Source organism: Thamnophis elegans, chromosome 4 (genome assembly GCF_009769535.1).
Source record: "Thamnophis elegans isolate rThaEle1 chromosome 4, rThaEle1.pri, whole genome shotgun sequence".
Taxonomy (NCBI): domain Eukaryota; kingdom Metazoa; phylum Chordata; class Lepidosauria; order Squamata; family Colubridae; genus Thamnophis; species Thamnophis elegans.
This window is the reverse complement of record NC_045544.1, coordinates 110,485,410-110,502,444: the sequence shown is the minus strand read 5'-3', so window position 1 is coordinate 110,502,444 and position 17,035 is coordinate 110,485,410. Positions and strand designations below refer to the sequence as shown.

At 41.3% G+C, this 17,035-nt stretch overlaps 1 protein-coding gene across 1 annotated transcript; it reads left to right on the top strand.

Annotated features, from left to right (window-relative positions):
• Positions 1-2: 2 nt before the first annotated feature.
• NEIL2 (nei like DNA glycosylase 2) lies at positions 3-9,062 on the top strand. Its single transcript, XM_032215423.1, has 5 exons — positions 3-254; positions 1,984-2,188; positions 3,175-3,515; positions 4,311-4,507; positions 7,914-9,062. Exons 2-5 carry the CDS (start codon positions 2,051-2,053, stop codon positions 8,231-8,233), a joined length of 996 nt encoding a protein of 331 aa, XP_032071314.1. The 5' UTR covers positions 3-254; positions 1,984-2,050; the 3' UTR covers positions 8,234-9,062.
• The last annotated feature ends 7,973 nt before the right edge of the window (positions 9,063-17,035 follow it).

The window sequence follows — 17,035 nt, the reverse complement described above, 5'->3', positions numbered from 1 at the left end:
CGGTTCTCGATTGGAAAGGTCTGCCGAGAGAGTTCCTTTCAGAAGGCAAATAGGCGAAGCGGGAGCAATAAACTCTCGCTCGGAAATGAAAGAAGGCAGGAAGCCCTCTGAAGCGAGAAAGCTTTGGTGGCTTCAGGTCGGAAAATAACTTTTAAAAAAATCATTGATCGTGTCAGCTGCATTTCATTTTCTTCCGACTAGACGTGGGTGTATCTGACTTCTATTACAACTTTCAGGAGCCTCCAGTGTAAGATGTACGTATGTAGTTCGATTTGTGTTGCAGACACACGTCTTCCCCTATAATGCTCCAAATAGCTGTTGTAAATGGACTATATCCCGTTTGTATTTTCAAACTGCTGTTGGTTGGTGGATAAAGGATAAAAATGGGTGGAATCAGAAGCATGCACATACTTATAAAAACCTGGCGACAAGCAACCTAGGATGGTCTGTATTAGGGGCTGGGATACATTTCTTTTAAAAATGGTCAGAGCAACTTCAAAACCAGATGTTTGCCATGTTTGGACACCTCCAAACCAGGCGTGGTACCATTCTTGCACAGGTAGTCCTTGACTTACAACCACAATTAAGCCCCAAAATTTGTTAAGTTGGGACATTTGTTAGGTGAGTTTTGCCCATTTTATGATCTTTCTTGCCACATTTAAGTGAATCACTGCAGTTGATAAGTTAGTAAGCTGGTTGTTAAGTGAATCTGGCTTCCCCATTGACTTTGCTAGTCCCTGGGACACTGCAATGGTCAGAAGTATGAACCAGTTGCCAAGAAATTGAATTTTGATCACATGAGCATGGGGATGCTGCAAATGTCATATCTGTGGGGTTTACATGTTTATCCTCTAACAGTCTTTCCTGGCTGAGTGTACTTTACTAAATGTTTTCTAACAGACAATTAGGGAGGTAGTGCCAGAATTGACATTTCTGCCTTCCCAGAGGTCTCACTAAAGTGTCTGAAAGAGTTAACAATGTGGCTTCCCCTCTTGAAAAGTGCTTGTACCAAACTGGAGGGTGTGTGTGTGTGTGATCACACAATTGTGCAAATTAGTTACAGTCTTAATCATACTTAAAAGTTGATCAGTACAAATTCATGGGACTTATTGAAAAGAAATCCAACTGATTATAATAAGCTATTTAAAAAGGTTAATAGTTTATAGTTTATAGTTTATTTATTTGTATGCCGCCCTTTTCCCTGGGGGGACTCAGGGCGGCTCACAATCAAAAGGATGGGGGGGGGACACAGACTTTTACATATAAGACAGTACATGATTAAAACGCAACATTCATACCATTCGGGCGGGTTACAATCTTTAGCCCCAGGCCTGACGGGATAGCCAGATTCTAAGGGCTGTGCGGAAGGTCTGGAGGGTGGTGAGGGTACGAAGCTCCACGGGGAGATCGTTCCATTGGGTCGGGGCTACCACCGAGAAGGCTCTCCTCCGCGTGGTGGCCAGTCGGCATTGGCCAGCGGATGGAACTCGGAGGAGGCCTAAACGATGAGATCTAATGGGTCGTGTGGAGGTGATCGGCAGTAGGCGGTCTCTCAAGTACCCAGATCCACTACCATGAAGGGCTTTATAGGTGGCAAGTAGCACCTTGAAGCGTATCCGGAGATCGACAGGTAGCCAGCGCAGCTCGCGGAGGATAGGTGTTACGTGGGTGAACCGAGGTGCACCCACAATCGCTCGCGCGGCTGCATTCTGGACTAGCTGAAGTCGCCGAATACTCCTCAAGGGCAGCCCCATGTAGAGCACATTGCAGTACTCCAGCCTAGAGGTCACAAGGGCCCGAGTGACTGTTGTGAGAGCCTCCCGGTTCAGGTTAATGTTGTTATGTTAGGGGCTGCCACTCTACTGCAAGTCTAAGTGTATATTTAATATTGTTGTTCAGACTAGAAGCTTGGAGGCCATCATGGGAACAGACATTTTATTACACAGAATGGCATTTTTAACCATTTTCCTAACATTCTTTCAGCATTGAACTTGATTGTCCGGAGTGCCAGGAACTCAGCTGTCATCCCCAGTTTTGGGCTCTTGCAACAATGCCAGAAGGCCCTTCTGTAAAGAGGTTCCAGCTTCTGTGTTCTCCCTATGTAGGGAAGATGGTATCTAAGGTGGGAGGAACCACTAGACAGATCAATCCAGATGATCTGAAAACACTGACACTGTGGGATATCCAAGTGAGTTTTTCTGTGTAATAAATATTTAACTCCTTTCTAAAATAGCAACATTGCCTTATTTTGTATTAATGCTGTTTTGCCAACATTATCATTGTTAAAAAAATTATACATCAGATGACATCATTAACATATACGGTAGCAAATACTAGAGTCCAAGAAAGATACAGAAGATACCTTTTTGCTCAAGGCAAATTAAGAGACTTGATTATTATCCCTGTACTTCATGTATGGTTTTTGGCAATGTAACAATCGGCCACCTTTTGGAGACTGCATCTCCCAATTTTTTTTAAATGACCCAAGTCTTGACAATATTTTGATACCAGTGTTCAAGATTTCATGTTGGAATATGTATTGATCCCAATAGATTTGGTGCTTTGATGCCAGATATTTCTGAAATTTAATTTAAAAAATAACTTTGTCCAAGGTTGCCATATAGGATGGCTACGTACATTCTGCTGTTTTTGGTTGCCATGTTGCTGGCTTTAGATTTAAGAAATCCTAATAAGAATTCCATCCTGGACCCATTTTATGAGAGCCTGAATTCCTGCTTCATAACTAAAGGCTTGCCCAGATATTTCTGTTAGCTAATAGGCTCATCTGTTTCTCTTTCTCTCCCCTGCACTTTTATTAATCATTAGAGAAGTTATATAAAGAGCCAAGAGCCAAGGTGGCACGGTGGTTAGAGTGCTGTACTGCAGCCACTTCAGCTGACTGTTATCTGCAGTTCGGCGGTTACGGCTCAGGGTTGACTCAGCCTTCCATCCTTCCGAGGTGGGTAAAATGAGGACCCGGATTGTTGGGGGCAATATGCTGACTCTGTAAACCGCTTAGAGAGGGCTGAAAGCCCTATGAAGCGGTATATAAGTCTAACTGCTATTGCTATAAACAAAAAGAAGAAGCGATGAATAAAAAAGGAGCGCTGCCAGGGTTACTAAAATGAAGAAGATGGAATAGAATGTGATATTTTCAAAATGATTTTTTCCCAGGTCCATGGGAAGAATTTGTTTTTGGCTTTTGGCACCAAAGAGAAATTAAAGCCCAGCCATGACAGCATATCCTTGGATTTATCTGAACAAAGACTGGAAATGTCTGGAAGCAGTTCCTTTCTCCAGGGCCAGAAAGAAAATGAAGTTGAAATATGCAATCCTGAATGCTATCAACAAGAAGAGTCAGCAAGCCGGTTGGCATCTGATATGGATAATAATAATGGGCAGAGTTGGAAATGGCTCCGCTTCCACTTTGGCCTGTACGGAACCATACGAGCCAATGAGTTTGCAAGGGCGAATAAAGCAAACAAAAGGGGTGACTGGAAAGATCCAATTCCCAGGTTAGTCCTCTGAGCTTTACAAAGGGAGTTTTACTCTACTGTTATACAGGTAGACTTTGAGTTACGATAGTAATTGAACCTTGCAATTATGGTCATAAGTCTTGGTGGTCATAAAGTGGCTTACCACATGACTGGATCTGATTTTACAACTCTTTTTGTAATTTGCAATTGAGTGTTTTTTTGCTAGAAATCAGAAGTAAACTCTGGTTTCCAGAAAAACCATAATAAATTAAGGTCATGTGACGAAGGGGTGCTTTCAAACAGTTGTAAATGTGGGCTGATTCCACAGTAATGTGGTCATATGGCCACCAGGTGGGGCTGATGTTATAATTTCAAAATCAGGTTGTAAGTTGCTTTTGGGGTGGGGTGTGTGTGTGGGGTGTCTGTCACAATGCCAAACTGTTGCTAAATGACCAGTTATAAATTGAGGATTACTGGTAGCTGAACTAGTTCTTCTGAAAACAGCCCAATAGGGTTTTTTAAAAAAATAAATAAAGCAAAAACGTGTCATTTTTTTTGGCCAAGTGGTGCATTTTATTTTAAACGGCATGCTGGGGCCAGGAAAAAAAACGTTTCCTTTGCATTTAGTCAGTTACATTTTACGTTATTAATAAATTAATGTTATCCATCATGCATTTATCATTTTTCCTTTTCCGTCACATTAAAACCTACAGTTTAAAAAAGGTTTTGGAGATAATCTCTTATGTTTTTCAGGGTTGCATATGGTCCATGAAATTCAGGCTCAGCTCACCTGCTCTAAATTAATTGGTGTTTGTTTTCATTTTGGATATTTAGGCTGGTTCTCCATTTTGATGCTGGGAACTTTCTGGTATTTTATAACTGCCGCATTCAGCAATGCTCTTCTCCTAGCACTGATCCAGCAACTGACATCCTGAGCCCGGAGTTTGACCGGGAGCGGGCTTTGGAAGTCCTTGCAAAGGATACTCCTGTGTGCTACATGCTCCTCAACCAAAGTTATTTCTCAGGAATAGGTAGGTTCAAAATTAATACCAAGATAAAAAATGTACATACATGTTTAACTTTGGGATTTATAATGGGAGTCGTTGCTAAATAGGAGGGATACGGGTGATCCTTTGCAGGGCAGGGCTGAGGACTACGTCCAATTCCTCGCGGATAAAGTTGCTCGGTTTCAGGCGGACCTGGACTCCAATCCTCCAGAACCAGCCGAGGCACTAAGGGATAATCTGGTAGGTCATCGCTGGATTGATTTTCAAGCTGTTACCCCTGAGGACGTGGACAAGGCTATGAGAGCTGTAGGTGCCTCCACATGCGTGCTGGACCCGTGCCCCTCCTGGCTGGTTGTTAACAGCAGGGAGGTGACACGGGGCTGGATCCAGGCGGTTGTTGCCGCCTGCCTTCGGGAGGGGGTCTTTCCCCCCGCTTTAAAGGCGGCAGTGGTGAGACCCCTCCTGAAGAAACCATCTCTGGATCCAGCCGTTCTAAACAACTATCATCCAGTCTCCAACCTCCCCTTTGTGGGGAAGGTTGTTGAGAAGGTGGTGGCCTTTCAGCTCCAGCGGTCCTTGGAGGAAGCCAGTTATCTTGATCCATTCCAGTCTGGCTTCAGGCCTGGCTACAGCACAGAAACCGCTTTGGTCGCATTGACCGATGATCTCTGGAGAGCCAGGGATGGAGGCCATGCCTCCATCCTGGTACTCCTTGACCTCTCTGCGGCTTTCGATACCATCGACCATGGTATCCTTCTGCGACGACTGCGGGAGGTGGGGGTGGGAGGCACTGTCTTATGGTGGTTCTCTTCTTACCTCTCGGACAGGTCGCAGTCGGTGTTAGTTGGAGGGCAGAGATCGACCCCTAGGCCCCTAATATATGGGGTGCCGCAGGGTTCGGTCCTGTCCCCCCCTACTTTTCAATATCTACATGAAACTGCTGGGCGAGATCATTCGACGGCACGGGATAAAATACCACCAGTATGCGGACGATACACAGTTGTATCTGTCCGCCCCGTGCCAACTCAATGAAGCGATGGACGTGATGAGCCACGGCCTTGAGGCTGTTAGAGACTGGATGGGAGTTAACAAGCTTGTACTCAATCCAGATAAGACCGAGTGGCTGCTGTGCTTCCCTCCCACTAATTGGCCAAGTGTTCCATCTCTCAGGCTGGGGGGGTCAAATACTACGCCCCTCAGATAGGGTCCGCAACTTGGGAGTCCTCCTGGACCCACAGCTGACTTTTGAACATCACCTGTCAGCTGTGACCAGGGGGGCATTTGCCCAGGTTCGCCTGGTGCACCAGTTGCGTCCCTACCTGAACCGGGAGGCTCTCACAAGAGTCACTCGTGCCCTTGTGACCTCTAGGCTGGAATACTGCAATGTGCTCTACATGGGGCTGCCCTTGAAGAGTATTCGGCGGCTTCAGCTGGTCCAGAATGCAGCCGCGCGAGCGATCATGGGTGCACCTCGTTTCACCCACGTAACACCTATCCTCCGCGAGCTGCACTGGCTGCCTGTTGATCTCCGGGTGCGCTTCAAGGTGCTAGTTGTCACCTACAAAGCCCTTCATGGTATTGGATCTGGGTACTTGAGAGACCGCCTACTGCCAATTACCTCCACTAGGCCAATAATATCCCATAGATTAGGCCTCCTCCGAATTCCATCAGCCGGTCAATGTCGACTGGCAACTACCCGGAGGAGAGCCTTCTCGGTGGCTGCTCCGACCCTCTGGAACGAACTCCCCGTGGAGATTCGTACCCTCACCACCCTCCAGACCTTCCGCGTAACCCTTAAAACCTGGCTGTCCCGACAGGCCTGGGGCTAAAGACTCCAACCCCACTCGAATAGTATGACTGTTGTGCTTTTTAACGATGTATTGTCTTCATGTATGTAACTTGTTTTGTCCTTCCCTCCCCCTGAATTGTGAGCCGCCCTGAGTCCCTTCAGGGAAAAGGGCGGCATACAAATAAAGTAAATCCAAATCCAAATAAAATCCAAAATATGTAGGGGTATATCTAGTAGGGCAGCAATTCTATTGAAGATTGAATTTTGCAAATGAATGGACTTAAAAAGGGATCTTTGACATCTATTTAAACATTACATTGAGGGGCAATAATGGAACAGGGTCCATAATACACATATCTCTGCCATTTTAAAAAGGTGGCAATTACATGTTTACATCCAGAATAATTATGTGCAGAGCACACCAGGAGAAAGGCGGGACTAGATGAATCAAAAGTTGGAATTAAGTCTGCCAGGAGAAATATCAAAAACATGAGATATGCAGATGATACCACTCTAATGGCAGAAAGTGAAGAGGAACCAAAGAGCCTCTTGATGCAGGTGAAGAAGGAGAGTGCAAAAGTTGGCTTGAAACTCAACGTTAAGAAAACTAAGATCATGGCATCTGGCCCTCTCATTCCTGGTACATAGAGGGGGAGGAAATGGAGGAAGTGACAGATTTTATTTTCCTGGGCTCCAAGATCACCGCAGATGGGGACTGCAGCCAAGAAATTAAAAGATGCTTGCTCCTGGGGAGGAAAGCTATGGCAACTTTAGACAGCAGACTAAAGAGCAGAGACATCACCCTGCCAACAAAAGTATGTATGGTCAAGGCTATGGTTTTCCCGGTTGCAATGTATGGCTGTGAAAGTTGGACCATTAGAAAGGCTGAGCAACAAAGAATTGAGGTCTTTAAATGATGGTACTGGAGAAGACGCCTGGACTGCAAGGCGATGAAACCGGTCAGTCCTAGAGGAGATCAACCCTGACTGCTCTTTAGAAGGCCAGATCCTGAAGATGAAACTCAGATACTTTGGCCACCTAATTAGAAAGAAGGACTCACTGGAGAAGAGCCTAATGCTGGGAAAGACTGAGGGCAAAAGAAGAAGGGGACGACAGCAGGGGTGGGTTCCTACCAGTGTTGCTACTGGTTTGCTTCGTGTGCACTTTGCATAATGATGCCCATTGACTAAAAGGTTTTCTAACTGCCTACAGTTCCTAAATAGCTGACAGCAGTGTATGTTTTTATTGTGACTATTTGTATATCTTCATAAAGTAACAAAATGAGAACAAGGAACATATTGGTCTTATCCACTTGATATCCCCTGAGAGATAGGACAAACTAGGCTGAATAACTGATACAAGGTTAGCCATGAAGATTAATGAGAGTTCAGATCTGAAGCTGAACTTTCTACTTTTAAGTTTTCGCCCTGCCCTACAGCAGCCTTTCTTAATATGTACAGTTCTGGTGATTCCCAACTCCCCTGATAATTTGTTAGGAATGATGGGGATTGTTTCCCAAGGCTCCTTTAAGGACTCCAGTTTGGAAAGGCTAATCCTTAGCATAATGATTACTTTTTTCACTTCACTTTCTTTTATAGGGTCTCCAGTGTTCACTTTCTCCTGAATTCTTTTCTCTTCCAGGAAATATTATTAAAAATGAGGCCCTGTATTTAGCAAAGATCCATCCACTGTCCCTTGGCTCCTCTTTGGAATCCACAGATCTCAAATCTTTGCTTGATCATATTGTCCAGTTCAGCTTGGCGTGGCTCCACAACCAGCTGGGAAGACAAAGATTGCCGCTACAGATTTACATGAAAGATAAATGCCCCAAAGGGCATGAGGTGAAGAAGGAAACATTTGGACCACCGGATGGGTTGAAAAGGCTTACGTGGTGGTGTCCAAAATGCCAGCCTCGCGTTCCACCTGAAGAGATGGATAGGCCTCTTGTACAAGGCACCTAATTTGCACAATCTCTTTGGTTGTATAATTCCGAGAGATAATGTGAAAATCAGGGAACAAGTGTATGATTCAAAAGAGAATGTGCAAATACATGTGTCCCTTAAAGGGATTTAAGATTTGCAATTACATACAGTGTGGATTGAGCCATCACCTTCCACAGTCCAATTAGCCACTTATGTAGTTCCTGGAGAGTTGTGGTTAATGAAAATGATTCAAGATCTACAAATGCAGCATGCAAGATGAAGCTTGCTACCAATGATGAAGCTATTTGGAGGGAAGGGGGAATGGTTCCCGTTTACCTATATGCTCTCTATGCTTGGACCATTCTTGTCTTGGATTTACACAAGGTCAAACATTTATTTCAGATTCTCATTCCAATATTCTTTTATTATAGGAATGACTCATGTCAAAACAATTCTTTATAATCACCATTGTAATTACTTAAGACTTTGCATCCTATTTAATTATCTGGGGTAGTATTAAGGATCAAAGCTATACAAATTAGTTTTGATTTGTAAATGAGGAATCCATTTATGGTTAACCTGAAATGTTGGTAAGCCATGAAAACAAAAGCATGGGAGTTGGCTGTGAGGAATTAGGTGCAACCCTATTCTAGAATTTGAATGTGTTTAAGGTTAAGATCAAACAAACCAAATATTTGAAGTTACTAATAACAGAGATGGTATTTTGAAAGCTCCACTTTCTCAGTTACTCAATTTATATCTTGATATAGTAGGGAGAAGAGGCTTAGAATTTTGTTTATTTGAAAGCTGAGTATATGGAAGCTCCTGAATTTCATTAAAATATGACTTGTTGGTTTGAATGAAACATTTCTTGTGCTGATTTTTACATGATTGGAGTAGAACTTAGAATAACTTTGTCACTTTGAATGTACACTAATTGACATACATTAAAATGAAATTTTGTTGCATACAGCTCTGAAAGAGTCACCACCTCCAATGTACACCACATACACATGACTAAATAAATAAATACAAAATTATGCATATATCTACATATATTATATGATATGGAGAAACAACATAGTCTAGTTTAGATGTATACATGGACATGGTAAGTAAAACGAAGCTTGTGAGTTTACCAGACGGATGGCATAGGGAACAAAGCTGTTACAGAATCTGGAAGTCCTGCTAGAAATATTTTGAAATTTCCTGTTCCTATAATCTTCTCGGCTGTCTTTACCACTCTCTGAATGGACTTTCTATCTGAGGCACTGCTGCCACCAAACCAAACAGTGATGCAGTTTGTTAAAAGACTCTCAATTGTGCCTTTGTAAAAAGTGGCCAGGACAGAAGGAGAAAGATGTGTTCTCATCCGATGCAGGAAATGCAGAGACTGGTTTGCACGCTTCACTAAGGATGACGTCTGGAAAGACCAGTTCATATTGTAAGTTATCTGCATCCCCAGATACTTAATACTGTTGATCACCTCTACAGCTGTATCCTTGATACTGAGTGGAGTATGACTATACTGGCTCTTTCTAAAATCTACAATCACCTTTGTTTTATTAACATTTAGAACCAGATTACGTTTATTGCATCAGTCCATCAGAGCTATCACCTCTTCCCTATAAGCATCTTCATTGTCCCGGACTGCCCACCACTGCCATGTCATCTGCATACTTCACAATATGATTCATAGCAGATATGCCACAGCAGTCGTGGGCAGGGGTGGGTTGCTGCCGGTGTTACTGGTGCACAATGTGCATGTGTGCTCTTCAATGTAAATTGTCCTTTGCGCATGTGCAGAACAAATTACAGTGAACTGTGCATGCAGAGTCACTTAATTTCAAAATGGTGGTGCCCAAGCGGCAGTGAGGGAACTGGTTCAGGGGCGTGGTGTTCTGCAACCCAGGCCTGAATTCCATTAGTGGTTCGGCCGAACCGGTAGCAACCCATCTCTGTGGGTCATCAAGGTGAACAGTAGTGGACTCCAGACACAGTCCTGCGGGGATCCTGTACTCAGGGACATGGTGTTGGAAACCAACTTAAGAAGACTTAACATGAAGCATGAATCAAAGAAGTATTTGAAGTATCTGGCATATCTATGTCCCCATCATACAATAGGGTCCCCAATTCTGAAATTATAATAACCAAAATCTCGGGAAAACTCACCAGATTTTTATTATCTTACCTGAAACTATGAAATTTTAAATCATAAAACCAAAACCCAGTAATATTTGGCAATTTTCAAAAAGTAAAACAAAATTACAGTGTTTTGTTTTTATATTTGCATCTGCGATTAGTGTGCAGGAATACTTTTGGTCTCTGGAAGAAAGATTGAATCAAAATAGTAATTTAGAAGTTAGACTGCATGTTTTAGAAGTTTGTTGAAGAAAGTAATGGGATGGAAAACCAGGAGTTTTTTGTAAACTGATTACAGATTTCTAGGAGAGACTAAAAAGAACCATTATTTTTAAATTTTAATTGTGTATTTCCTATCCCTTTGTCTTTACCACCTTTCTATTCATGCCACTATGCATATTTTTGTACGGGTTGCTCTGTTCTGCTTTTCACCATGGCTTGACTGACAGAAGTTTCAACAAATGACAAAACTGACCCTATTATGGGATTGGAAGCTAAACGGTATTAGCTCTAGTTAACATCTGAATGGGAAACAATTAGATAATCAGAGGGATCCAAACTAGACACTGATGTTTAAAAAAAATCCAGGGAGAAAATAATGGCAGCCACTTTCTTATTGATGGCAAGTACACTAAATGATGTGTCCACAAAGTCACCAGGAGTCACTCATCAGAATCTTTGTGTGTGTTGAGGAGCTGCTTCATTGCGATGTTACAACGTGCGTTCTCGATACTCTGAGACCGCCATTGACACTTTTGCCACTGGGGAGGGGGTCCAATGAGACCTAAACCATCCCGTAGAGATGGTGATCAGAAAGACAAAGCCTTGCTGATCTCAGGGATATCACAAAATCCCTGATAGACCCAAGGGAAGTGCTTCAAGCCCGCGGTGAACAGGCAGCCTCTAGGCTGATGAAGTCGGGACGCTCCGGAAGGAAGGACGTGAAAAGAGAAAGTGAGTCCATCTGGTGAGGTATTTTTTCTATTTTGCTAAAGGCTGGCCAAATAAATGTTTCTTTAAAGCCAAATTGATCCTTAAACAAAAGAACTGAGTGGTGAAAATAATCCTAATGGGATCACTGTGGAAAGTTTTTTTTCCCTTTGTCATTGTAACTATTTTTTGTGGATTGAAATGCTCGTCACGTTCTCCATTTCTCCTCTTAAAGTGAATGGATTGATTTTTTTCTTCTGCTTCTTGTTGCTTTATTTTTTGACTTCTGGATTAAAACCTTCCTTTTTATTTTAACAATTCTTCCTACTAGTTATTAAATCACACTAAAAGCAATCTAAAGAACTTTGTTTCCTGCAGGTGAAAATTAACTGCCAGTCGGAGTTTTTTGAGACAACGTATCTCTTTCTTTATTTGACCACTAACTTTGCAGCTGAAGGGTTTGCAACTTGTTTACAGAAACTGATAAAAAACCAAGGGCACGAACTGTTTTCACAGGTGCCTCTGAGAATTATTTTGGCAGAGGAAGAAAGAAAGAAAGAAAGAAAGAAAGAAAGAAAGAAAGAAGGAAGGAAGGAAAGAAAGAAAAAAGAAAAAGAAAGAAAGAAAGAAAGAAAGAAAGAAAGAAAGAAAGAAAGGGGGGAACAGAACCCTTACCCTTTGAAGAGCATAAAATAACTTGTGTTTAAGTCAACTTAAAATAAAAATTAAGAGAGGCCTGGAAGACTAAACTGGCAGTCATTATTAGTTTTTTTTTTCTTTTTCTTTCTCTCTTCTGTTTTGGAAACATGGGTCAATACTTAGATGAGGAAACCTTAAAATTCCAAAATATCTTGGCTGGAATTCAAAATCTATTGGAAGGATATGGGAGAATTGAGAAGAAGCTGGAAAAACTAGTCTTCCTCACAGCAAAAGATGATGGGGTTGGAGCCCCCAAAATTAAAGGGGAGAATGAAGATATAGAAGATAAAGATAAGACAATAGATGAATTTATTAATGGAGCAAATGTGGGTGAAAATGGAAAGGGAATGTGGAAAAGGAAATTCAACGAATTGGAGATTGGAGCTCTACCCCAGATTCCAGGACACATAAGAGAAAAAAATACTAATGAGGATAGACATAAGAAGAGAATTTTTTTCAGAAGCAAGATTGACAAAGACAAGTTAACTTTAGTAGCAACTGGTGGGCAAGGAGATTATCTGAGAGAACATTCAAGCAACAAAGTGCGGAGAGAAGCCAATAAAAACCTTATAAATGAGATAAAAAGAAGACTGACTCCACAATTGGCAAGAGAGATAAGACTGTTTTGTTACTGGAAAGATACAGGTTGATAATGAAAGTTGATAATAAAAAAAATAGTTTTTATTATTGGTGATTAATAAGTAGGAACTTTGTAACTCCTAGATTGTTTTAGATTGTTATTAAATGTTTACTAACAATTAATTAACCATAAATAATAATAATAATGAAATGATAATGGATACAGCGTAATGATCTATATATGTACTGACAATTTAGTAAAAGAAATTTGGATATAAATTGTAAATTATGACTTGAGAAAAAGATCTATAAATTTTATTAACAAATTTTCATTTAGATCTTGTTATAAAGGTGTAAGGTTTTTTTGGGGGGGGGCTCTGATGAGAGGAGATGGGGCATAAATAGTAAATGATTTTTAGCCAATTATAACAACAAGTAAATGTTAATGGTCATTGTTTAACAATATATACATGCCAGTGAAGTGCAGTGAGGTTTATGGCTGGTGAGGCACTGACACAGGGGTTTCAAAAATGTTTAGACTTGTGGACTTCAACTCCCAGAATTCCACAGCCAGGCATGCTCAGTTCCCATTTAAAGCAACAGCATTTGTTTTTCTCCTTTGTGAAAGTTTTCCTTCATTCTTTTTCTTCTCCCTCCCCCTCCTTCCTCCCTCCCTCCCCCCTCTCAAACAGACACGCACACAGAGAAGTTGGATTCCTCTCTCACTAACTGAATCTCAAACAAACACAAACACAGAAGTTGGATTGGATATATTTTCCAATGGCTTGAAAGCAGCTCCTCTGGCATACCGCCCCCCATTCCCCTGTGGCCTTCCAATCTGAGCCTTTGATTGCAGGTGGAGCCCGTTGCCTTTTCAAACTTGTAATCAGTAAAGCTGGGCTTATATACTTTTATCCAGGTGTGTGTGTGTGTGTGTGTGTGTGTGTGTGTAAAGGCAACGTAGCTCTGCATGCAATCAAACTACACTTGGGGAGGGATCTATACTTGAGGATGAAGTTTGAATTCCTCCTCCTCCCTCCGACCCACACACGTACCTTTTCCAGCTGTTTCAGAGAGGATTTCAACTCTGCTCTTGCCTGCCATCATGAAAAGAAAAAAAAATGTAAAAGGAAAAAGGCAAGAGCTGAGATCAGGCTGAGCTAGTTGCTGCCAGAGTCACCGTGTGGATGACTCTGCTTAACTGTTTAAAAAAGCCTCTTAAAAAACACCCTCTACAGGAGGCAGAATGACGTGCCTCATTACGTCAGGAATTTTTCCGCTTTTAACCCTTGCTTAGCTCTGCTCGAGTGATTATAAAGTCAAGACTAGATGAGGCACCTCGTTCTCCTGCCTCCTCCTGTAGAGGCACTTTTTTAGAGGCTTTTTTAAACAGTTAAGCACTAAGCAGTCATCCACTGTGAGTCTGGCAGAAACTAGCTCAGCCTTTTTCCTTTTACATTTTTCTTTTCATGATGACAGTGGTGAGGCTCTGCCTCCCCTGACTGCACGTCCCTGATACATGCTATGGTATTGGCTAAAGTAACTTAGATATAAATTTTAGTCAGTGAGTTGGGGAAAAAAAGGGGGGGAAAGGCTTAGAAACTTTATTTATTGACTTTTACATAAAAGATGCTATAAAGGTGTAATGTTATTGAAGGATTTTTTTGAAATAGCTAATGCATGCCATTGTGTGGTTGTGTCTTTAAGTATGAATGATTTGAGGTAAAAGCATGTTCAAATAATTGTAGTCAAATGAGAATTGTGGTACGTTGATAGTAAGATATACAAAGATTTTTGACTTAAAGTGTATAATCTATTATGAACTATAAGTAATGACTGTGGAAGAAATGCATGAAAGTTATCTGTAATCAATCGACACGCTTTCTACAAGAAGTAATGAAGGATGATTCTTTTTTTGTGTTTTTTTGTTCAATTAAAATTAATTTTTTTTTAAAAAAAGAATCTTTGTTTGTGTTAAACAAATGTTACACGAGGCCTGGCAATAGACAAATGCAGAAATTGGGAAGAGCCCTATCTCATTTCAGTATTTCAGTTGTAAGGAAAATGCTACGGTTGCATACTTCTGGTCTCTTCATTTACTGCAGCACACTAGGCAGACATTTCACCTCTGTTTTATTTTTGGCTCGAAAGTAAACAGAACTTCGGGGAATGATGAAATGGGCTGAATTTGGGCAAAGGGTAAAAAAAAAGTGAAGAAAGTCTACAAAGGAATGTAGAACCTGTTGCTATCTCCAACATAGAAGTCAAATTCGAACCCTCACCACCCTCCAGGCCTTAAAACCTGGCTATTCCGGCAGGCCTGGGGCTAAAGAGCTTCTGCCCCCCCTTCTCGAATGGTATGGTTGTTGTGTGTTTTAAATTGGGTATTGTTTGTTTGTCTTTGTTATCCCCTGTTTGTACCTCCTTTTCCCTTGACTGAGTTGTGAGCTGCCCTGAGTCCCCTTCGGGGAAAAGAGCAGCATATAAATGAAATAAATCCTAATCCTAATCCTAATCCAAATGGTTGGTAAAAGGGGAATTTGTGAGTGAGGCTATAAGGATGTAACCAAGTCTTTAAAGATGTTGTCTGGAGGAACAAACTGACATTAGGCAATTCAAGCATATTTTTAAGAAAAAGATTTCTCTTTTCTATGAAATCAAGAGTCCCTTTCTAGCGGGCATTTAGGGAAAGGCTTTTCAATGACTACAAGAGAGGTGATAATCTGCCTAATGTGTTTATGCAAAACACAAGAACTTGACCAACTGGGTTTTTTCATGAAGTTTATTTTTCTTGACAATTTTATTTATTTATTTTCTAAATATTCAATAAGAATTGGGTTTATGAAGGAAATTCTAATCTTTGAAATGGGGGAGGACAACATAACCAGCTTCCAGAGGTAGAGATAAAATGAAGGTTGTCTGCAATTGGATTCACAAATTTCATTGCTGTGCTTGCTTAACTAGTTTGCTGTATAAACCACAATTGCTTAGGTTCATACAATATTATCCAGAAGCAAACAAACAACATTATAATTTAGGGTGAATCGAACCTGTTTTTATCATAATCAGCAACCTCATACCTGTACTACAAGATGATGTTGTAGAGCACTATCTCTTTTTGCATCCTTACAAAAGTGCTGCTCTCACAAGCCTGGTGTGCTCTGAACTAAGGAAGGCTGTAGTAGAGGGGCAATCAATTGTGGACTCTAATGGGGAACTTCAATCTTCAACCACAGAATGTCACTGAAACCAATTAATGGAAATCAGCAAAGGAAATTGCCCCCCCCTTCTAAGCCTCTACTTGAGAGACCGCCTACTGCCAATTACCTCCACTAGACCGATAAGATCGCATAGATTAGGCCTCCTCCGAATTCCACCAGCCAGCCAGTGTAGACTGGCAACTACCCAGAGGAGAGCCTTCTCGGTGGCTGCTCCGACCCTCTGGAACGAACTCCCCGTGGAGATCCGGACCCTCACCACCCTCCAGACCTTCCACACCGCACTTAAAATCTGGCTATCCCGACTGGCCTGGGGTTAAAGACTCTAACCCCTACTCGAATTGTATGACTGTTGAGTTCTTAAATGGTGTAGTGCTTTTATGTTTTATGTTGTAAATTGTTTGTCCTTCCCTCCCCCCTTTTGAACTGTGAGCCGCCCTGAGTCCCCCCAGGGAAAAGGGCGGCATACAAATAAAGTGAAACTGAAACTGAACTGAAACTAAGCCGCTTTCATAACCTACTTAAGAAATCCAAAGTGAAATATCTTGGTGCTACTGGAAATCTAATCCTTGTAGATATGAGATAAAGAATGTAGCCTAACAGGTCCAGTTATCCATTGCTCTACTAGCTTGTGCCAAAATACAAGTTAATAAATCAACGTTATTGAAAACTGTCTAATAAATGATATAAATTGACATATATTCTGCTGGATATCAGATAGTTTAGGAAAAGGTGTCAAATCCAAAGTATACCCAATGTCATTTGAGTATAAAATCCAAAGTAAAATTTTGTTCCTCTTGTTCAAAATCTGTTGGTTTTGAATGTATTTATTTATTACTGTTCTATAGCCACCATCTTAACCCAAATGATTTTGAGAAAACCTGATTTCACATATCAAAATCATTTGGATGAGGATTTGTGAAATCAGGTTTTCATAGTCAGTTGGATTAAGATGATGGCTATTGAAATGTAATAAATACATAAATAAAAAAAACTTTTTTTGCTGCAATAGTCACTTTTTCTCACAACACATATATAAATAGAATAGAATAACAGAGTTGGAAAAGACATTGGATGTTTTCTAGTCCAACCCCCTGCTTAAGCAGGAAACCCTATATCACTTCAGACAAATGGTTGTCCAATCTATTCTTAAAAACTTCTAGTGTTGAAGCATCCATAAGTTCTAGAGGAAAATCGTTCCACTGATTAATTGTTATCACTGTCAGGAAATTTCTCCTTAGTTCTAGGTTGCTTCTCTCCTTGATTAGTTTCC

Excerpts from the sequence above, each read along its gene's own strand:
- NEIL2 (XM_032215423.1), top strand. The coding sequence starts at position 2,051 with ATGCCAGAAGGCCCTTCTGTAAAGAGGTTCCAGCTTCTGTGTTCTCCC. Across the intron at positions 2,189-3,174 it reads TGACACTGTGGGATATCCAA|GTCCATGGGAAGAATTTGTT; the intron begins GTGAGTTTTTCT and ends ATTTTTTCCCAG. Across the intron at positions 3,516-4,310 it reads TGGAAAGATCCAATTCCCAG|GCTGGTTCTCCATTTTGATG; the intron begins GTTAGTCCTCTG and ends TTGGATATTTAG.